The sequence below is a fragment of the Erpetoichthys calabaricus genome, chromosome 6 (genome assembly GCF_900747795.2).
Source record: "Erpetoichthys calabaricus chromosome 6, fErpCal1.3, whole genome shotgun sequence".
Taxonomy (NCBI): Eukaryota; Metazoa; Chordata; class Cladistia; order Polypteriformes; family Polypteridae; genus Erpetoichthys; species Erpetoichthys calabaricus.
Genome location: NC_041399.2, coordinates 190265342 through 190290101, shown reverse-complemented (window position 1 = coordinate 190290101; position 24760 = coordinate 190265342). Strand labels below are relative to the sequence as shown.

At 35.9% G+C, this 24760-nt stretch overlaps 1 protein-coding gene across 1 annotated transcript in view; it reads left to right on the top strand.

Annotated features, from left to right (window-relative positions):
* Positions 1–20282, top strand: part of LOC114653719 (vasoactive intestinal polypeptide receptor 1-like) — an 84699-nt gene extending 64417 nt beyond the window's left edge. The window contains exons 9-13 of the mRNA XM_028804187.2: positions 3062–3131; positions 7943–8037; positions 11127–11256; positions 16394–16435; positions 19051–20282. Coding sequence (XP_028660020.1) covers positions 3062–3131; positions 7943–8037; positions 11127–11256; positions 16394–16435; positions 19051–19239 — 526 coding nt within the window. The 3' untranslated portion in view covers positions 19240–20282. The remainder of the gene's footprint in view (positions 1–3061; positions 3132–7942; positions 8038–11126; positions 11257–16393; positions 16436–19050) is intronic.
* Positions 20283–24760: the final 4478 nt, after the last annotated feature.

Here is a 24760-nt window from a genome sequence, read left to right as displayed (position 1 = left end):
ACGTTAAAGAACCATCAACAACAAATAAAATCAAATTAATAATATATTGAACAATTATTATAAAAGTAAAGTTCAATAAATCGGACTGTTCAGCTGCATGAATAAAAGTAAAGTACCACTTCCGGTTAACGGAAATAGCCCAAAAGCTTGATAGAAATCAACGTTTTGTACCTAATACTTGTTTACAAAATTTGGTTGACCTAAGTGAAAGCGTACTCAAGTTATCATGTTTATATACACACACAGACATAACTCCAAAAATGGTATTTTCAGACTCAGGGAGGTCTAAAATGTCGAGATTCATCAAAATTTTTGTAGGATTCCAATACTTTCTCTATACCTTGTATACAAGAAAGTAAAAATACATTAAAATATTCAAGCCAAAAAGTATTCATGTGCATCTTTTACACATATCGCTAAACATCATGTCCAGGTTGTTTTAAGAAGGAATAAAAGTAAAAAAGCAAAACTTGTTTGTGCGATTCAGCCATTTTAAAAGAGAACTGGCTGTGCACTTCACTTTGCTGCTCATCTTCCTTTCAGTGGCGTAGCTCGAGTTCGCGCCACTCGGGGCGGGGCGGGGCTTCAATTTGCCACCCTCCAACGTATCTGAATATGTTAACCTATTTAAATAGAAAATTAAAATGATGTATAGAGAAAAATTAAGATATATTTTGCATAGATTTATTTATATATAGAGAAACATCAATTTTTTTTCACATATATTATTTATCAGCATCAACTAGACAAGAATATAGTACAGACACACTGATAAGCTGTGTTCTGATTATTAGTTTAATATAATTACGCTGCGAAAACCAGAACCGGTGTGGTGTACAAGTGATAGGTGGGGATGAGCAATAACGCATTCGGATTGTTAACGAAACGAAATTATACATTGTGAATTAGTTGTTTATCTTCCTATAAATTATTATCGGTGTAATGAATTTGTGAATTTCCCCTTGGGATTAATAAAGTATCTATCTATCTATCTATCTATCTATCTATCTATCTATCTATCTATCTATCTATCTATCTATCTATCTATCTATCTATCTATCTATCTATCTATCTATCTATCTATCTATTTTGTTATTGCCTCATAAATTTCAACTGTGGTGTCTGATGCCGTCACAGAAGGACCATCTGAAAATGATTTGTGAAGCATTTGTGGATGAAAATCAGAGAATTCATTCATGAGTGATATTTTTCCGAACCCTGCTGCTTACACATGAAGTGTTCTGAGGCTTTTGGCCAATAATGCCACCCCCAAAAATCTGCCGCTTGGGCCGGACTGCCCCCTCTGCCTGCCCCTAGCTACGCCACTGCTTCCTTTGCAGCCTTTCAGGGCCAGTGGGGTGGATTCTCCTAAGAAAGTCATCGCCAAACACCATTACTGACATTATTGAAGGTTAATGATGTTGATTTCATTCTTTATTCTGTAGATGACTAGATGATAATATCTGAAATAAGTTACTGCTGCTCACATTCTTTCACCATATGGAAGCTGATATTGTTACTTCGGAAATACTTTACCTGCTGTTACACTGCAGCACCTGTGTACTTCAGTGGTCTAGTGAGAGAAAAATTAAAAGTGTCCTTTGACCGTTCTCAAAAATCTTGCGTATCACATCATTCTATTCCGAGCAAGTGCATGGAGTGTGGTTGATGAGGCAATTGCCTCAGATGGCGCTTTGGTAAGGGAGCCATTTTCAATGCAATATTACATATTCTTTTCATTATTACAAAATAAGAATAAAATGATAGCTACATATGAATTATAAGACTTACATGCACATTCAGTTCCTTATTTATAACTACCTTTAAAAAGTTTGAGAAATATTTTCATCATAAAAGTTACAATGTTCCCTTATTGCACTTTATACAGCCTTGGTGCACTGTGAGCTTCTAAAAATCAAAACAGCACATGTATATTTTAAAGGTGCATAATATCAGTACATGACACTGGCTTTCTGTTTCCTGATTTTCACATATCATTTTGTTTATGTACTGATTATGTCATTTGTAAGATTTTGTTAACTTCTGGTACAGTATGTTATTAAGATTTCAGTCACATGTACAAAGTCTGTTAAATGTTTCTTACATTTGCATCGTGAATGTTTAGTTAACAAGGACAGACGCCTTTCAGATTGTTGGACAGTTTGAAACTGCCAGGGCATGTGGCATAGGTGAAATTTAATAGAGAAATGTAGTTTTACTTTTTTACATATTTTCCAAAAATAATATTATTTATGTATTACTTTTCCATTCGTATGAGAATACACTATATCGTTAAGCTATGGTGTCAAGCTTTTTAAGGTTAAATATAGAGGGCAGCAAAAATGAACGTACCTTGTCTTAGGTGGCATTATTTACAGCGCTGCCCCTGATAGTGTTCACTACATAAAATTATGGATGCATAATACAGTATATTGATGATAGTAATATACACAATATGATTAATAATATGGAATTAAGACTCTTTATAAAAAAGCATTTGAAATAATGCAAATAACAGTAAATATTTACAGTATATGTTATGTCATTACAACAGACCATTGACAACAAATAAAACTACAGGCTATCCTGTCTTTCCTTGATCAAAAAATAATATGATTTTATTATCTCTGATAAAACACCTCACAAAAAAATAACATGCTCATCATATGGTTCTTGTGTTTTAGAAATTCTTTGTCATTTTCAATTAAGGAGAAGAAAAAAGACCAGTAATGGCTATAAACAAAAACTACATTAGAAGCAATACCCTAGTTATGTGGCTGCCCTCAGCTTAGTCGTGCATTAAATTATGTTACAAACTATTAGCCAAGAATATTTCTGTGTAGCACAAAACAGTCTTCTTTCAGACTTTTATTAATGCATCACCAGTGATGTGTGCTTTTGTGTGCTTTCTGTTTGTCTACAATTCTATGTTATAAAAGGTACATCAATTTATTCAACCAGATTATGTAAATGTACAGTACGTCTAATTTGAAAATTATGTCAAAGACCAGCTTTGATTTCATACTTGATGATATCTAATATTTTTAGTAATCTCCATTAGGTGCTGGGATGACAATAAACATATCAGTGTGTGGTGGATAATCAAAGGTCCAATTCTTCTAGCAGTACTGGTGAGTAAATACAAAATATGCTTTTATCCTGCCATTAAAAAATAAATCTTTTTGGTTAATTAACTTCTCTTAGACCACTAATGTACTTCTTACCTTATATTTCATACATCTTCTTAACTATTTCTTTTGGACCTTATTTGCAACACTGCATGAAGTATATTGTTTTGTATCATCTCCTTATGATTATGATTATTGTTATTATTCCTTATTTTTGTCTACCCCAAAGAAAATGATTATATAAGATTTATCCAGGGGCAAGAGAATGAAAAGATCATCCATCCATCCATTATCCAACCCGCTGAATCCAAACACAGGGGTCTGCTGGAGCCAATCCCAGCCAACACAGGGCACAAGGCAGGAAGCAATCCCGGGCAACCCACCACAGGACACACACAAACACACCCACACTACAGCCAATTTAGAATCGCCAATCCACCTAACCTGCATGTCTTTGGACTGTGGGAGGAAACCCATGCAGACACGGGGAGAACGTGCAAACTCCACGCAGGGAGGACCCGGGAAACGAACCCAGGTCCTCAGGTCTCCCAACTGCGAGGCAGCAGCACTATCCACTGCGCCACCGTGCCGCCCATGAAAAGATCATTCAGATGCAATCCTCAGATTCTTGTCCAATACAGACTACACTTGCATGGCATACCAGTGTTTCCAAATCAATTTCCTATCAGGCCCGGTTTTTCACCTTGAGTTCTTAATAAATGAGAAATAATTAGCTTGACTTGTAACACTAATTGACTCAAGCTGAGTAGTGCTGTATGTGACATCACAAACTACATACAGTACTACTACTTACATAGTAATGTTACTGTAACCCTAGACAAAATTATCTATGTCTAGGAGTATTGCACAAACAATTCAGTTTAGTCTATAGACTGATAAAAGGTAAACTGAAAACTGAAACTTAATGAAACAATGTGCAGGATTCTACTTAAAGATAAAATCTCAAAATGTCCTCCATTAATTTCACAGTGCATTGGACAGATGCAACAGATTCAAGGAAGGGACTAGCTCTGGATAGGATACACATCCACCACGGGTCATGTTCAAGCACACATATTTAGTCACAAAACCAATGCACCTAATATTTACATATTTGGGATGTGAGTGAAAACCGCAGTACCCAGAAAGTGGCCATGCTGGAAATTGAACTCCAGGGTCCAACAGTCTTCAGACAGGAGTGTTAACTAATATACTGTACCTGCTTAAAATCATCGGTCTATCCATACCTTTTCCAGTTCAGTTTTGCAGGGAGGTGGAACCCATTCTGGATGAGATGCCATTTAAATTATTTTCATCCATCCAACTATTACATTATCAATCCTTCTTATTCCAGTTCACTAGAGGTGATGCCTGTCCTAGCAGCACTGGACGCAAGGCAGGAACCAGCCCTTGACGGGATGAAAACTCATTCAGAAAGCACACTTACACAAATACCCAAAAGTGATAAAAATTGTATTTTGTAGCACATTTACTTTACCTTGTGGGGAATATGTTCATGTTTTGTTCTGACTTGTTTTCTTATAATTTGTTGAATAATTACTATTTTTGTGATATTTTCATATTTTTTATCATATTTTTGTAAAATCATTGTGCTTCCATTTTGTTTGATGTTTTGTTTATGAGAAGGGACCATTATATGCTGAATCTTGCATAGGTGCTACTATATAATTTATGGCAATGACCCTTATTTCTAGTCATGAGCAAATGATGGTCGCACACATTCAGTTATGTCCATACTTTTCTAAAACAAAGAGAGAGACTCAGAAACTTCTTTTACTGCGAATTTCAATACAAACAATCATTGCTGGGTTTTTGTTTGATTTTGACTCCAAATTTTGGTTTAGCACATTGGTTTTGGCTTTAGAACCTTTCCTCACTGGTAAATGACAACAGCCTTTTAACTGTTCCCTTGAAATACCCCTAAAACTACACTAATTTTCCAATTACTGAAAATTACGTAAATTAGAATGACTTAATTTAAACAATCATTACATTGGTGAACATAAGAACTTTGACAACTGAGATGAGACAATTCACATCATAACACTCACTTGGTAAGCTAATACCCAAAATTATCTCACCCTGATACTTTGTAAAAGCTGTCAAGGTTTTCATATAGGAGAAAGTAGGGTGAAATGACACCTTTTATTGGCTAACTAAATAGATTACAAATGCAAGCTTTCGAGGCAGCTAAGGCCCCTTCATCAGGCAAGATGTAACACATACTGTAACATATATAAGGTGTAACATATAAAAGATTTTAAAATAAACTGAACAAGAAACTCAATGCAGCTATTAGCTAAACAAATAATCAGGATGCACTAAATTTGCATATCACATTTGTAAACATTCTCATTAAAAAAAAAATATATATATATATATATTTATATATATATATATATATATATATATATATATATATATATATATATATATATATATATATATATATATATATATATACTGCTCAAAAAATGAAAGGAACACTTTTTAATCAAAGTATAGGATCAAGTCAATGAAACTTCTGGGCTATTGATCTGGTCAGTTAAATAGCAGAGGGGGTTGTTAATCAGTCTCAGCTGCTTTGTGTTAATGACATTAACAACAGGTGCACTAGAGGGGCAACAATGAGACAAACCCCAAAACAGGAATGGTTTAACAGGTGGAGGCCTCTGACATTTTTTCCCTCCTCATCTTTTCTGATTGTTTTTCACTAGTTTTGCATTTGGCTACGGTCAGTGTCACTACTGGTAGCATGAGGCAATACCTGGACCCTACAGAGATTGCACAGATAGGCCAACTTCTCCAGGATGGCACATCAATACGTCCCGTTGCCAGAAGGTTTGCTGTGTCTCCCAGCACAGTCTCAAGGGCATGGTGGAGATTCCAGGAGACAGGCAGTTACTCTAGGAGAGCTGGACTGGGCTGTAGAAGGTCCTTAACCCATCAGCAGGACCGGTATCTGCTCCTTTGGGCAAGGAGGAACAGAATGAGCACTGCCAGAGCTCATTCTCAAAATGACCTCCAGCAGGCCACTGGCGTGAATGTCTCTGACCAGACAATCAGAAACAAACTTCATGAGGGTGACCTGAGGGCCTGACATCCTCTTGTGGGCCCTGAGCTCACTGCCGGCCAGCACCGTGGAGCTGGTTGGCATTTACCATAGAATACCAGAATTGGCAGGTCCACAACTGTGCTTTTCACAGATGAGAGCAGGTTCACCCTGAGCACATGTGACAGATGTGAAAGGGTCTGGAGAAGCAGTGGAGAACGTTATGCTGCCTGTAACATCGTTCAGCATGGTGGTGGGTCAGCGATGGTCTGGGGAGGGATATCCATGGAGGGACACACAGACCTCTACAAGCTAGACAATGGCACCTTGACTGCCATTAGGTATTGGGATGAAGTCCTTGGACCCATTGTCGGACCCTATGCTGGTGCAGTGGGTCCTGGGTTCCTCCTGGTACATGATAATGCCTGGCCTCATGTAACAAGAGTATGCAGGCAGTTCCTGGAGGATAAAAAAATTGATACCATTGACTGGCCCCCACGGTCGACTGACCTAAATCCAACAGAACACCTCTGGGACACTGTGTTTTGGTCCATCTGACGCCGCCAGGTTGCATCTCATACTGTCCAGGAGTTCAGTGATGCTCTGATCCAGATCTGGGAGGAGATCCCCAAGAATACCGTCCATCATCTCTTAAGAAGCATGCGCCCCCCCCCCCTTCCCGATGTTGTCTGGCATGCATACAAGCATGTGGGGGTCATACAAGCTACTGAGTACGATTTTGAGCTGCTGTGATGAAATTTCTGCTAAATCGACTGGCCTGCCGCATTATTTTTTCATTTTGATTTTCGAGGTGTCTTTGAATTCAGCCCTCTGTAGGTTGATAATTTTCATTTCCATCAAATGATGAGGCATCCTTTCATTTCTAACACATTACCAAGTCCATATCAGTATAGATATCCAGCAGGATTTTTTCCCATTGATATCTGATGTGTTTTCAAAGTGTTCCTTTATTTTTTTGAGCAGTTATATATATATATATATATATATATTCATGGCATTCGTAGTCTGAATCACAATCGGATTGTATGGGTGGTTACCTACCAGGTAACACTTGTGGTTGGTCAGCAAGTTGGCTAACATCCACCATGGTGCCCTTTTTCAGTTGCAAGAAACAGATCATAGAATGGTTGAAATAGTTTTTTACTGTCAAATAATATATATATATATATATATATATATATATATATATATATATATATATATATATATATATCCAGTTTCCAACCCGCTGAATCCGAACACAAGGGTCACAGGGGTCTGCTGGAGCCAATCCCAGCCAACACAGGGCACAAGGCAGGAACCAATCCCGGGCAAGGTGCCAACCCACTGCAGTATAAATATATATATTTGCAAATTGTAATTAGTTTTATAGTTATAGTTCTGTTATAGTTTTATATGTATACTGTATATATGCAAATTGTAATTTTGAAAACTGGTATTAAAATAATTGATTTTTTAGAATCCAGCAGACATATGTGGGAGTCAAAGAAGAGGAATATTTCATGTTGTAGTATGTTTGTGTTAAATTCAAGCTGTGATTAATCAAATCTGGAGATTTAGATTTGATTACAATACAACAGTCATGAATCAATGGTGCCTCACTCATGTGTAATTTTTTAACATTCTGTTTTAACACATTCAATAACTCTTTTATTAATAGAAAACATACAATATATATCCACTCACGTCTACTGTATACATTTCTGCTTTCTTTGCAAAGGCGAACTTTGTTATATTTCTCAATGTTATCAGAGTGCTCGTCGAAAAGCTGAAAACACCTTCTGTGGGAGGAAGTAGTTCAAGCAAGCATCTGATGTAAGCAAAGCTTTTGTATTTACTAAACAAATGCCCAAATTATGAATGACTGGAAATGTAGACTGTTTCTTCCTTTTAAGATCCCGTACCTTTCATCTCTTTTCAAGGGAATAATGTCAAGCCTGAGTAAGGCATTTGCAGTTAGTATGGTTACTAATAAATCTGTTCATATCTCTGCTTTGTTGAATATTGGGACTCTTCTATGTGTGGCATTTTACACCTGTGTACGGCACATTACTGTTTGCTTATACAATAAAACTAGAGTAGCTTTACTCTATGATTGACTTAATTTGAGATCATTCTTGTATAATCACATGGCTTACCAAAGCTCTAAGTCTGCAGTCTTATAAATAAATAATACTGCCACTTATACCTCTTTTTGAAATTCAGAAAAATGCTTGCTGCTATCATGACTTGTAATACTAGGATAATTTTTTTTCTACAGTTTTGCTTCATTTACATTACCAAAAAAGGATACAAAAAAGATATGTTTGTAAATACAATGTATGGGATAGAGGCCCCAGCTTCCTTGGGTCTCTGTTCTGGATAAGCAGATGAAAGGATGCATGGATATCCTGGGTATGGAGAAAGAAAGAAAGAAAGAAAGAAAGAAAGAAAGAAAGAAAGAAAGAAAGAAAGAAAGAAAGAAAGAAAGAAAGAAAGAAAGAAAGAAAGAAAGAAAGAAAGAAAGAAAGAAAGAAAGAAAGAAAGAAAGAAAGAAAGCAGAGAAATAAAAAGTTGAGGTTGATTTGAAAGGGGCCAATACATAGGGGCACCAAAACAGATTTCATAAAGGTTGAAGTTACTTACCTAAACAGAAAGTACTATGGATTTAGAAGTTCGTGGATGTGAAAAAATGTAATTCGGCAGGAGTGAAAAAAAGAGTGGAGGAAGGCCATGAACGATAGCAAAGTCATTTGTGACACCAACCTGTGAGTTATGAGTCCTGGAGAAGCAATAGGTTATAAAGAGGAGAGTACTGCAAGACACTTATGTTAGCAGTATATGAAGGGACATTTATTTATATATTTTCTATGTCTAGTAAGGATTATTTTAGTACATACTAACATTTTAAACAGTATTGAGAGTAATGCAACAAGGAACATAAATAACTACTGTATATGTGTTTTAAATTCAGTTACTGTTTATAGATTTATAGGGTTAGTATCAATAATAGTGTTATAGATTTAAAGTGCATGTGAATTGCTCATGAAAATATAAACAGCATTAGGTATATCTGAGGTAAAATACTGTTATTATTGGGCAGGATAATTTATATTTTTGTGTGAAGTGTATACTTTACAGAAATTGTCACCAGCATCTCCTTCCTAATATAGACATAGAGAACTAAGGAAAACCAAACTATCATTAACAGATACCTTGAGATCAATAAACTATTTACAAGTATCTTAAAATGCAGTTAAGATACTGTATGTATATACAAAGTACTTAAGATATCTTCATAAACTGGATATAAGAGTATATTACAATGGTTTACAGATATCTTTAAATCGTTCAAATGCCCTATGATTATTCTTACTCCATGATAGACCAGAAATCAATTACTAAACAACATTTTTCTTCTTCTTTCGGCTGCTCCCGTTAGGGGTTGTCACTGCGGATCATCTTCTTCCATATCTTTCTGTCCTCCTTCTTCTTCTTCAGCCAACAGTAGCCCAATTTACGCAAGCACCCTGTTGGCTAACAGTACTGGTGGCGGTCGCTGTTAACCCGGGGCTCGACCGATCCAGTATTGTTGTCCGCATATTGATTTGGCAAAATTTTACACCGGATGCCCTTCCTGACGTAACCCTCCCCATTTATCCGGGCTTGGGACCGGCACAAAGAAACATTGTGATGACAAAATATTGAGAGGGACCCACATTTGAAGGATTGCATAAGATGGAGCCAGCTCTGGGCCAGAGCCTACACTAAACTGAAATAACTTTTAACTGGAACTAGTGAATTAGAATCCAAATACTACGCTGGTGCAAATGAACAGTATGAATGTTTAGAAACCTAAATGCAGATGAAGCTAAGATATAGCAAAATCTTTAGGGGTATCTTTAATTTAAATATGTTTGGAGATATTCTAATATTTTCCATGTTGCTCATTTAATCTGGAGATTCAGTATATTAGTCAGGGAATATAACAAACCATCTCTGTTTAATAAAGTTATATAAATACACATTATCTTAGTGTTTACATGACAGAATTTTGCTATTTGCCCTTAAATGTTGTGTCATGCAATGTTGTGAATTTTGAATTCTTAATTGTTTCATTTTTCTTAAGCATCAGCCAATTAACTAAGAGGTGTTAACAAGGATGCCATCCACCAAACTAGTTAATGTTTTCTCTCTGTATGAGCTCCTCACAAATTAGCTATTTTATGAAATTTAAAATAAATAGTTAATGATTGAAGGATTCTATTCTTATCCAGTACAGGAAGCATTTTGTTGAATTTCTCTAAGGAAAAATGAAATATACACTTGTATGATTTTTCGTTCATAAAAAATGAAAACTGATTCCAGAAAGCAAATGTCCAATTAAATAGGATGCTTCATTAACATAAATAACTGGTTTCTAATTGTATTATTTGCTGCAGTTAATGTCTGCAGCTGTTAAAAAGCAAGGCCTGAAAACCCTGGGCTAAATATAGCAAATTATTCAGGCTCCTTTTTTTTGACATAAACAGATCATTGCACAAGGCCATTATCTTTTTTTTTATATAAATTGCAGAAGATAACCACAACACTGGAAAATGTTTTCAAAAATAGTACCCTGTACCTTTACAGGGTCAGTCATTTTCCAACCCGCTATATCCTAACTACAGGGTTATGGGGGTCTGCCCACGCAGACACGGGGAGAACATGCAAACTCCACACAGGGAGGTCCCGGGAAGTAAACCCAGGTCTCCTTACTGTGAGGCAGTGCCGCCCCATAGTTTTTGTCTTGTTCAGAATTTACTGCAAAGCATGTTTTTATATCAGTGATATGTTTTAATAAACTGGATTTACAGATTCAGATTTTCAATAGTGATGTGTCATGATTGTGAGATAATATTATATAAATGTTTTCTGATTTTCAGGAGACTTTCAAAATCCACATTGCTTCTAATTCCGCTCTTTGGAGTGCACTACATTGTCTTTGCCTTTTTCCCAGAGGATACTGTTATTAATGCAAGAATATTTATTGAGCTTTGCCTTGGCTCTTTCCAGGTAAGTTACAACAATATATTTATGGATTTATATTAACAGTTATTAGTTTGCAATAGGGCGGCACGGTGGCGCAGTGGGTAGCGCTGCTGCCTCGCAGTTGGGAGACCTGGGGACCTGGGTTCGCTTCCCGGGTCCTCCCTGCGTGGAGTTTGCATGTTCTCCCCGTGTCTGCGTGGGTTTCCTCCGGGCGCTCCGGTTTCCTCCCACAGTCCAAAGACATGCAGATTAGGTGGATTGGCGATTCTAAATTGGCCCTAGTGTGTGCTTGGTGTGTGGGTGTGTTTGTGTGTGTCCTGCGGTGGGTTGGCACCCTGCCCAGGATTGGTTCCCTGCCTTGTGCCCTGTGTTGGCTGGGATTGGCTCCGGCAGACCCCCGTGACCCTGTGTTCGGATTCAGCGGGTTGGAAAATGGATGGATGGATAGTTTGCAATATACATAAACAGAAAATGCCCCATTCCATACTCCAATGATTAAAATCAGGTTGGAACTCATTCCTGTTTATTTATCTTCATGCATTACAACAGATCAACATGCAGTATTTTCAGTATATTATCTTTTTTATCATAGTGATTAAATATTTGACTGTCCTTTATAATTATTTATATATGATCTTGCATAGTAAACACTATCTTCGAGTGTGTTTTAAAGAAAATGACAAAACAATTAAAATTAACACAGTTATTAGGCAAATGGTATTATTCAGGATTAATTTTATTATTGAACAAATACAATGCTCTCACTCAATCCAAAATTTTATTTTATATCAAACCTGAATGTTTAACAGTTTTGTCTTTCTCAGAGGAAAACTCTAAATGTGCGCAATTGTACTAAATTACATATTTTTTTCCTCACTCACTTGTTTATTCTCAAGTTGTACAGTAAATGTAACAATTAAGTAATATAAAATTACAGATAACAATTAATAAATAATGCTTGTGGCCTTTCAGAAATATTTAGTGACTAATATAACCACACTTCATTTCCGTAACTGCCACGAGCTTCCCATCCATAGAGTCTGGCAGTTTCTTGATCTGCTCACAATGAAGTTTCACTGAAGTCACGGTTGCCAGATGTGCAGTTTTTATACCAAATGGGGTTATTGTTGAAAGTGTTGTGTGGGAAAAAATATAGATTTGGCATTGTGCATTTCTTTTTTTGCTATTGTCAAAGGTTACATGCGATATCAACAGCAGCAAAACTCCAAAGTTGACCCAAACCCAGACATCGACTGAGCCAAAACACTGCCTGTTTAACAACAGTGTCCTTCAGTGGGCTGGTCCCTAGCTCCGTTAGGCAGATGTTCAGCTGTCATTGGGCTGAGAATATTTTCAGGACCTGGCAACCCTGACTGAAGCAGTAACCACAGCTTCTCAAATGCTGTTCAATATAAATATTGTTTGAGATGTTTGAGATGAGCCTACAAGTCCTCAATAGTATTAAAGTCAGGTTAGAAGGAGGACCAGGTCATTATTTGGTCATCCTTGGGGTCTTTGATGGCCAGCCTAGCAGTGGACTACTTGGATGCACGTGATGGGACATTGTCCTATATAAAGATCATGGCCTTTGTGGCACCCCGGCCGGGACGCCCAGGAAGACAGGAGGAGGGCTCATTCCTCCTCTAGACCTCGAGGGGTGACCGCCCTGTGGACCGTGGGTACAGAGCTGGGAAGCTCGACCCTGTAGGGACCCGTGGTCACTGCCAGGGGGACCCCAATACCTGGAGGACCCTGGACCGCAACACTTCCGCCACACCAGGAAGTGCTCGGGGGAAGAGGAACAGGGACACCCGGAGTGCTTCCAGGGAGACGGCTGGCACTTCCGCCACACTGGGGCGTGTCGATGGGAGATTGCTGGGAACACACCTGGAGCACATCCGGGTGCTTATTTAAAGGGGCCGCCTCCCTTCAGAGATGGATTTGAGTCGGGTGGAAGAAGGACAAGGTTCTGGAGGAGAGAAGGAGGTGGTCTGGTGATAGAGACAGAGAGAAGGCATTGTGATAAGGCCTGAGGAGTATTGGGGCTTGCGTGAGTAGTGATGGATTGTATAATGGAGACCCTAAATAAACGTGTGTGGGGTAATTTAAACATGTCTGCCTGTCTGTGTCCGGGTCATATTCCACACCTTTTTGAGTGCTGCTGATTTTCATCCTGGACCACTGCTTGAAGAAAGCATTTTCCAAAACCTACACTAGGTTTGAGAATTGATGTTCAGCCCATCTTTAACCAGAAAAGGTTACAATTTTAAAATAGCTCATCCATAATGACAACAGCCCATACCAGAACCCTACCTCCACTTTTGCTGGTGCTTGACCTGAACTGGTGCCCTGTGTCCATTAGTGATACAACCCACCCATCTGGTCCATCAAGAGTCATTCTCATTTCATCTGTCCATAAAACCTTTGACAAATCGCTCTTCAGGTATTTCTTGGCCAAAGCTTGACGCCGTAAGTTGTGATTCTTATGTAGAGGTGGTTGTGTTTCAGCCTTCTGTACCTTTACCATGTATCTGAGACAATGCCACCTTGTAATTCTGGACACTCCATGCAGGTTGCAGTTCTGATTTGCTCACAATGAAGTCTAAAAATATGGTGGCACTGGAGGCTAATGGGTTCCTGTCAGCTTTATGTTTAATTCTCCCCAAGTCTTATGTAGTTAATTTGCACTGGCTCTTGGCCACGCATTTTATTGTGACTCTGCTGACTATTTGCAGCAAAATGTTTGATTGGCCAGTGGATACACCTCTATAGTTTAGCAATTCCAAAGTCTTGCATCCATCAGAAAATTCATTTTACAATTTTAAACATCTGAGTTTCAGCTAAATGTTTTTAGCCCATTTCACCTGGTGGCAATGAAGCCACCTAATAATTATGTGCACCTTAATATATGGTGTTAATTACTTTAAGCTAGACCCTTCCTCATTAAACAGTTACATATCACCCAAATATGATTTTGTCCAATTAGCATTTGAGTTTATATGGTTTAGAGTTGGGAAAATATGAGTGGAAAAATAAAAAAGTTAATAATACTGACTTGCTTAACAATTGTGCATGGTGTAAATAAACTGATTATATAGTCATTGTGCTAAACATTATTCAATTATCCTTTACCTGTCTAGTCTATTTCTGGTTTACATGCACTCAACTCTTTTCCAGCATCATCAATCACAAGAGAGGAACTAACCCAGGGTATGTCATCAGTACACTAACCTACTAATCATGCTCAAGTCACTTGTATAATATATACATAAGGAGACAACCACAAGTGAATTGTGCTTAAAACTGGATGGGAACAATTAGATGGCTCACTCAGTGTCACATTTCTAAACTAATCCAACATCTCATGAAGGTGGAGCTCATAGTATGGACAGTGATTTTGAACTGCAAAGATCAGAGTTGTTCTTGTTAACCTCGTCCAACAGAGAGAAAGCTTCTGTTTAACCCAATATACAGTAAATGTGTGTCGTGTGTGAAAAGAGCACATTGCACGTGTTAAAAATATACATAACCTGATGCAAGGGAATAACCTGTCTGTAGCATTGATTATATGTTGACATTCAATGGCATCAGTGGATTTATGGTAAATATGAACGATATGGTGTCACAAATGCTGCGTGTGCTTTCTGTTGTGCAGTTACTACAATAGTGTAGGGGTCAATGTAAGCTTCAAAGTGTGGGCAGCTACAGTATATTCATGAAAAATATGAACTGCAAAAGATACATTTTTAAGTAAAAGGTGTGGTAAAGGGACTGCCTTTAGGAAAGCTGATAACAAAGAGCTACAGGAGATGCAGATTTTAGTACTCAAAATGCCAGAATCAGCAAATCTGCCTGACAAAAGCAGTAGATGTACAGTTGAGCTTACACAACACCTTCTGACTGCACATCTAAACAAATAACTAAGAAAATTTAACATTATTGTCTAAATGGAAATACAAACATGCCATGACAAATAGCTACAGTGTTTTAACATGAAGTTTATCCATAGGCTGCAACGCTTATCTAAACTCTATTTGTTGTTGTTATGTCATATAGTAATACAATAGTTAAAGTGACAGGAAGATATTGTATTAGACAGAGGCCCTTCTCAAACATGTGAAACCCAGTAGCAGCGGTGGTCTATGTGTGTCTGTCTGTCTGTTTGTCTCCACTGTTGCAGAGCTCATTACAACATGCAAGTTAATTATTAAGTTCTGTTATCTTGTGCTACTGAGCTCCTGGATGGATAACAGCAATTTTAGCTTTTTATTTTCTCTCAGTGTCAAGCTCTCTCCCTGACACCGTAGTGGCAGTTTAAAATGCACAGACTGGAGGAAATGGAGGCGGGTATTTTAGGAAGAAGCCCTGTGTGGGTAGCTTTTGCAGCACAGGATTTCACCTCTATTCACTATACACTTTTTAAGGTTGTGCAGGTTTTTTAGGTTGTCTCCAGATTTGTTTTCTTGTTTTGAGCATCACATCTGGCCCTGCAAGACTCCACAGCCACTGACCGAAAAATGTGTCTTTGGGAATTGGAAGAAGAAAAATAAACCAGTAGAACACCCCACAAAGACACTGAAAGAACTCCATAAAGACAGGGAGTTATAGGATTCAAACCCATCTCCTGGAGCGTTGAAGTAGCAACACTAGCTACAGTTCTACCATGCCACTTTAACAATATCTTAAACACAAAGATATTTACAGAATAAATTAAAAAAAAAAATGGGTGTTATTTCAGTATCACTCCAAAGAGAGGCTTCAGAGAGATTGTTAAAAATATCATGAAAGCATTTTAGACATTCTACTCTGCATGCTTTTTTTAAAGTATCTGTTATGATTCTTGATGATATTTTTATATGATATACTGTTTAATAAATTTTTCTTTATAGGAAGAGTAACAGGTAAAAAAATGAAATTAATATTTATTATTTACTAGTATTTTTTAAATTTTCATATTAACATAGAAATTAGTTGCCACTACTGTCTCTGCTCGTATGTCCTGTAAGACTGCCATTCCATTAATGGCTGGTTTCTGGGCGCACCCTGAGATGATCAAATGTAGTAAAGTAAATTCAGAAAATGAAGTGATGGTAAACAAAGTCATAAAAATGATTCATCTTTATTTTTGGGAAAGTAAAAATGTTTATTGTCTTGTTTTCAGGGTTTTGTTGTGGCATTACTTTATTGTTTCCTCAACGGAGAGGTAGGCAATAATTGTTTTTTTTTTATTACATGTATGTAAACTTCTACAGTAAGACAAAATTACTAATGATTGTTAAATTACACGTAACCTTCAAATGCAGTCACTTTCTGAGATAGAATTTTTATTGAAATCAAACAACCAGAAAACAACAAAATGTAGGCAATCAAATCAGTTTTTTAAACAATTAAAAAGCCAAAATCCTGTAAGGGTGTCTTTTTTATAGAAGTTAGAAGGAGAACTTTGTTTCTTGGTGCAAAGATAATTGTCTCCAAGTCAACATCAACAAAATAAAGGAACTGGTTATTGACTTTTGCTACACCAAGGAGCTTTTACACTCAATTACTATTAAGGGAGTGAACATGGAGGTGGTGCACTGCTGCAGATACTTGGGAGTTCACATCAATGACAGGCTGGTCTGGTCTAACAATACAGAAGAACTGTAGAAGAAAGGGTAGAGTAGACTGTATGAACAAAGCCACACATCCTCTCTCTGACACACACACACACATTAAGTACTTTCAGCCAATTAATTATTCATCAGAAGTGCATCAGAGAATGCTACTGGAGCTTCCTCATAACTAAAGCAAAGCAACTTTATAATGCCTTACAGAGACTGCTCTCTTTATCTTTAGCCAAGCCAGCAGTGTTTTCTTCTTTTTTCGGTAATTCTTTTGCACATATTTTTTGGGGCTTTTACTGTTGTTGTTTGTTACAGTATTTCTATATTTCTTGAGTGTCTGTAAAATCTAAAATTTCCTTTGGAACAAACAGATAGATAGATAGATAGATAGATAGATAGATAGATAGATAGATAGATAGATAGATAGATAGATAGATAGATAGATAGATAGATAGATAGATAGATAGATAGATAGAATCTATGAAAAAATGTGGGGCATTTGATGGACAGACATATTTTCTGTGAACAGCAGCCAGATCCAATAATCAATGTACAAATTTAAATTGCATATGCAGACACCACAGAGTTTTTACTACATGTTCTCAGTTGCTAGATAAGCATTAATGTCCTCCTTCTCTTCTCCTACCATTAACTCTTCATATTCATAGCATTACCCAATTGAAAAATGTGATTAAACGAGTGATAATGTGTTTTCAAGTTATTCTGTTCAAAACGGCCTCAACAAGTAAGTAGAGGTAAAGGCTTTTGGGGGTGATGTAATGCAGTTTACAGGACCTGAACTTTTTTGGCTGTTTATCATTTGAGACTGGTGCTCAGATTACAGTTACCCATGCAGCTTCATGGTGTGATGCAGTAATTATCCATAACCAAGATGCACTGCTGAAGGTATCCTGATTAAATCCATGGCAGTTCAGACTGTTAAAGCCTGCTTCCAGTTCAGTTAGTATTAATAGTGATAAGAGACAAAGGTTGTAATACTTGCCATAAATATAGTCTTAGTTCCCTGATCCTTCAGCCCATGGTATAAAGGGCTATTCTGTGATCCATAGACAGGCAACATCTCTTTAGATGGTTGAAAGCATAAAAGTCAGTGTCCCTAATGCTTCTCAAACATGGAGTGAAAGCTTTTCACTTCAGTAAAGAACATCATAAGCATTGCAACACTGTCTCATCTAGGAAGTGAAAATATGCCATGAAGCACTGAACTAACTCCATAGTCCTAGACCAAAATGCTGCTCAGTGTCATACTCAATGACTTGTGTGTATAACTCAGCAATGTATTGTAGTGACCACACTATAATATGGTTGATTATCCTAATGTCAAATTTACCCCGGGGACAAATAAAATCTATCTATCTATCTATCTATCTATCTATCTATCTATCTATCTATCTATCTATCTATCTATCTATCTATCTATCTATCTATCTATCTATCTATCTATCACATAACACAATCCAATAATAAAAAGAAAACATGTACAGTGATATATTATAGAGAAAATCTCTGAAGTAGCGCTAAACCCCCTCCACACTCAGAGAGTTAAATTACACAACACCCCATCTAAAATGGTTGAACATATATTGCACCATAAAGCAGATAACAAGAAGAAACTTTCTGCACAGAATCAGCATGCATTCTTTATAGTTACATTAATGAGTTTTGGCAAATTCCGGAAGAAGTATGAACAGATCCTTATAAAGATTTTTTTATCTGCGATAATATACAACATCACAGTTATATTTTTTTATAGTAGGCCTGATTCTTTGCCCTGTAGTGATGGTCTTCAGCATAACAGACATGCAAATCTCATCATTTATGCCATGTTAATCTCGCATGATGCCTTTAATTTAGTTTGGACCACTGCTTCTCAAGGAATTTGTGTGACAGAACATGTGTGCTACTTATTTAAACATGAGCAGAATGTGCAAAGTTCACTTATATAGTGGCTTGGGCCAAGATCTGGTGTCTGGTGTGCTGGAGCTAAGATCAATAGGACAGACCACAGCACTCTTATATCACCTAAAATGAATTATATTAAATAGAAAACAAATATGAAGGCAATATCTCTTGGCAGTACAGTGATAGATTTTGTATAAAGGGAATAACACAAGCACGTTTTGAATTGCAGCTTTTCCAAAACAACTATGAAAACAGTGTTTCTCAATGTTAATACCATGCTGTACTATTCCAGGTTCAGTATGAAATGAAGAGGCGCATGGGGAAGTGGCACAACCGGGCATATTGCAGTTTTACACAGAAACGCAGAAGCCATTCCACAGAAATCAGTGCAGTAAACTTTGTGACCCAACTCTCTATGCTTGAAAAACTTAGCCCTACAAGAAGGCCTTCAGGATACCACAGTTGTGTGTCCTCTGTTTGACTTTCTATAAGCCAGGGTTAAAATTATAAACATATATTAGAAGGCCAGAATCCTATCAATAAAGAAGCTTATAAATGCAGACTAAAAACTGTAAGTGTGCTCATCTGTCAGGTGATCAGAATTTAAAAGCATGGATTTGGAGGCTTCACTCACAATCCAGGTACTGTATATGCTTTTTTTATTGGAATGTACATAAATAGAAGTAACTAATACAATTTACATTCTTTTTTAAATGCTACTTTGCAACTCTTTTTCTGTTTAATTGTGTGGAATTTACTTATTGTTCAGAGTGGTAAAATGGGAAAAAATGTTTTAGTTTTCATAAAAAAAAGTGAATGTCCAAATTCTGATTCCAGTTTTTGTCAAAAATAAGAGTTAAAAAGCATTACATTTATTTGAAAATAAATGTTGCTTACAATACATTTTATACTAATACTTTTCAGTATTTCACATACATTTTATTTGCACCCTGTTTATAACAGATTTATTATTCTATTCCATAAAATTATGGTTTAATTACCTTGTAGGTTTATTTTGTGAAGTTTTGCAATGTCAAGTTCATATAACACTCAGTGTCATCCTATAATGAATTTGAAAATCAGTAGTGTGGCCTAGTGGTTAGAGCTCTGTCCTTAAAAGATGGAATACATCAAAAATATATGTTAGAATATATTTTTAATATATGTTGTAAATTACTTAATCAATAAATATATTATTGCAGTATATTGCAGAATACTGAAATGTATTGTAAAATATGTAAATTATTGCCATTTTTGTATATTGCAATATGTTTTCCAAGATATAAAAAATACACTTACTATATTTTAAAAGACTAGGAATAATATACTTTATATCATTTTTTTGTTTGTATTGTTTGTATTTTAAGATACTGATCAGTTTTGTATATTACAGTATACTTTAAAAATGTATTCACCTGGAATTGAAAATATCATACAATAGATATCTCTTAGTTGTTTTTGAGATAAATCTTACAGCAGTAATTCTCAGTCTCTGGTACGTGGAGTAGTATGTGAAGAACGCAAAACAAAAACAAAAGTCAGGTCAGTAATGACAGAGTCTGATCAGTCATGTATGGAGCATGAAAATAACAGAATAATAGATAGATAGATAGATCTTTATTGTCATTGTCACTTTTACAAAGGAACAACGAAATTGAAGACAAAGGAAAAACGAAATGGCCAGTTTGCAATAATTCTGAAATGATAATCTTAAATCAGCACATTTGAATTAATAATAATAAGAAGAGGACATTTTATTCATAAAAGAATTCTTAAGGTTGTGACAAAAATACAAAAGCAGGGAGAGATTTGGAAATTTAAAGCATCAGTAATTTGAGTTAATCTGACTTGTTCACTAAATATCACTCTTCTTAACCATTATTAACCATATAATGTTTAACCATTACAGTAATCATTAATGTTATACATATACATTGATGCAGTCTCACAACAGTAAATGTTTAAAAACTTTCAAATAGCATTTTCAGCCAAACCTGAGTAGAAAATTGTGCAGTTATAAAGGCAGCTTTGGTAGAGTTTGTCTAAATTAAAGCAGTCTGAATTATTTTGGTATTCATACAGTAATTTTTAGTATTGGTTTTAAGCAGTGTTTATTTTTTAGTTAATGAAAATAAACTGTAAGTAAATAAACTTAGTACATGCACATGGCAAAGTAAATCAGGTAGTCCACGATAATCATGTCATTATTTATACAGTAAAAACACCACACTGAAATAACTCACAGTTAATTAAATATATCACATTTGTTTGCAACTTGTGGGGAAATCAAGATCCTCCATCCACCCCCTAAATTCCAAACTCCAAATGACACACACCCACACACACACACACACACACTCCTAAAACCTATCTTTACTACCTTGTTAGAAAAAAACTAAAAACAAATGTAAAATATAGGGTGGGGGGAGGGGGGGGGGAAATAAAGAGATATCACCTTTCATTTTATCTAATAAAAGTTTAGTACTTAACAATTTAAGCATCTTGGATGATAGTCCCAGGATAAAAAGGTTGAGAAACCCTGTCCTTGACCAAATTACTCAGTGCAAAATATAAACTTATTATAGTACAAGTAAGCAATCAAGTATGTAACTCCTCCAGCATACAGTAAGCATATCTTAGTCCACAACTTTATCTACTTTTAGTGAGTTACAGGGAGTTCAAAATAAATTGGAACCATTGGGAAGGCTGTCTTTAGCTTTTTCCATTTATAAAGATAAGGCATGAATGATCTGTCTTGGGCCAGGGCACATAGTACATTATATGCCTAGCACACAATATATATGGAAATTTGTTTGTTACAGTATATTAAGGTTAATATATGTCTCTAATGTATTTCAGATATAATCTTAAAAATATATATTTGAACTACATATGCGTTACATTATATCCCACATATTTTTTGGTATATTGCAATATGTTTCATTTTCATAAGGGTGGACTATAAATCACATGGTTGCTGGTATAAACCCCACCTGTGATTCACTGTATGACCCTAAATAAGTCCATATTTGCACAATAAGTTGAATCTGTAACCATTGTTCTGTAACTCTGTAATTGTAAAGTGTCTTGGGATGATGTTAACTGTGTAAGGCACTATATAAAATAAACATGTTATATGGAAATCTGTACAGTATTTATGATGGGATCTTGAACCACTTAATGGATTATTATTTTTATGTACTGTGAGCTTCCTTTTACTGTACGTGCTGCATTTTACTCAGTCCCACTCCGTAATTATACAAGCATCTTCCCTGGCTAGATCAGAGGCTTTTAGTAATGGATATTCCAGTATTGTTTTTAAATGTTGCCTCATTCAGTCAAAAATGTTATACTGTACATAGCTTTTGTTTCCGTGCTTGTTTCTGTTGCCCTGGAATATCTGTCCAGTATTTATAAACTCAGCACAGGAAATTGTGATAAATAAATATGCAACAAAATATTTCAGAATCAGTAAAACACGCAACTGAAGTGTGTCCATTAGTAAAGAGGCATGAAATTATGTAATTTGTTTCATGAACTAAAAAATAAACAAAAAAGAATCAAGAGTGGTTTTAATATATTCAGAATGTTTAATACATATGATTATGTAATAATATCTGCCTGTGGCCTTAAATTTGTGTACTGTACACATTTAAAGATATTTTTGTTATTTTCAAGGATGTAGTTTTAATTGTATACTAATACTTCTATTGACTGTATGCATGATTGGGCAGTTCGATGCTTTTAATCTAATCATAACAAAAACAGAAAAAACATGACTTACTTTTTCAATATTATCATTAAATCATAGCTTTTATGTTTTATGATTATCTTCCATTAGGTCACATATTATAGTAGTATGTATTTGTTATGATTCTTGCAGTTACCAGTCTGAACTAATCCTCACAATACCTGCAAGGTTTTTCATATTAATAATTATCAAATGAACTTGGAGTTACAGCAGCAAAAATGCTTCCTTAATTTTATTTGAGGATGGCTAAAATAGACTTGAGATTCTACTCATTATATTGTTATACTGTATACTCAGTAATTTATATTATACAACACAGCAGAGTCATAATGTGAATGTGTTAAACTGATACTCCTCACGGTGAATAAAATTACCTTTTATTTCAATTAGGTTCTTTATTGTGTGTATATATATATATATATATATATATATATATATATATATATATATATATATATATATATATATATATATAATATCATCATCACAACGCCATCAGAAAAAAGGACTCACTTTCATTAATCTATACGCATACTAAATCAACAGGACATACATTTAACTGGGACAATGTACAAGTAAAATTTAAGGCCAGTACTAAAAGTGCCAGAGAGCTGGCCGAATGTTGGCTATCAAATGAGAACGCCATCAACAGACACTTGGACATAAATTCAGCATATGCAAACTTAAGAAGAACATGTTCATAATAAATAAACTGTACACCCAACATCCCCCCCTCCTGATCACACTGACGTAACCACCTCCCCCACCCCCTCCACGTAATTTTTTTGCTATATATTGCCTTTGATTCTTGTAAGTCTAAGCATTATCTTCAGATGAAGACCCCTGGCAGGGGTTGAAAGCTCAGGAATAAAAACTACTTAATGATACGTGATTCATTTTTCTCCCTTTGTGGATCTCCAGCTGCAAATATGCAAACCGTATCACAGACCTTCTCTTCCATATATATATATATATATATATATATATATATGTTTTTATATATATATATATATATATATATATGTTTTTATATATATATATATATATATATATATATATATATATATATTATGAGGGGCCATTCAGGAAAAAATGATTGGTTCATAAATATATACATTGGTTCAGATATATATATCGGTTTGGATACGTTGGTTTGAATATATACACTGGTTTTAATACATCCGTTCAGATATATATATACAGTATATCGGTTCAGATATATACATTGGTTGGGATACATTGGTCGAGATATATACATCGGTTTGAATACATCTGGTCAGATATATACATTGGTTTCGATACATTGGTTGAGATATATATAAATTGGCTTGCATAGATCCATTCTTATATATATATACATTGGTTGAGATACATCCGTTCAGATATATACATTGGTTTGAATACATCCATTCAAATGTATACATTGGTTGAGATATACATATTGGTTGATATACATTGGTTTAGATATATATATTGGTTTAAATAGATTGGTTTAGATATATACATTTGTTCAGATACATCCCTTCAGATATATATATTGGTTCAGATAGATCCGTTCAGATATATACATCGGTTGGGATTTACGGGCAGGCACAACGCGGCCACCCAAGTTTAGCATCTCCCTTTTGCTTCATCATTGTTTCAACACTGTTGTCATTATTGTGCATATTTTATACAAGTAGCATATGCGTTTTGTTTCATAAGCCGTCTTGGTTGGGGGTCCTTGATTTCAAAGCACTTTTTTCCTTTCATTATTTAAAACACTCGCACAGATACCCGCCTCCTCTCCCCACTCTGTCCCGCCCCGGCTCAATGCACCCGCCTCACTTGCTCCCTATTGTCCCTCCCATGACAGATTCTTCTCAAAAGCTGAGTTACCAGAAAGCATTGATCGCAACTGCAATACGTTCCATTTTTTCACCTCATGAGACGCTGGTTTATCATTGACCGAAAGCCGCCCGGTGATTTCTGTTATTCTGTATTGGCAGCATTTCATTAAAGGGTGATCTGTTTCATTAAGGACATTAGTCCTGTTTGCTGAAAGGATGTTATGGAGGAAAACACTGGAATAGCGCTGTTTCTTCTGAATGTTTATCAGGGATCATAATGATCAGAATATCCCTACTGCACAAATAATGGGTGTTTAACTGTTTTTATAGTGAAACTGACAAAACCACACACATGCACACGTACACATGCACGCACACACACATACACACACACGCCCACACACAAACTCACAAATCGTGGC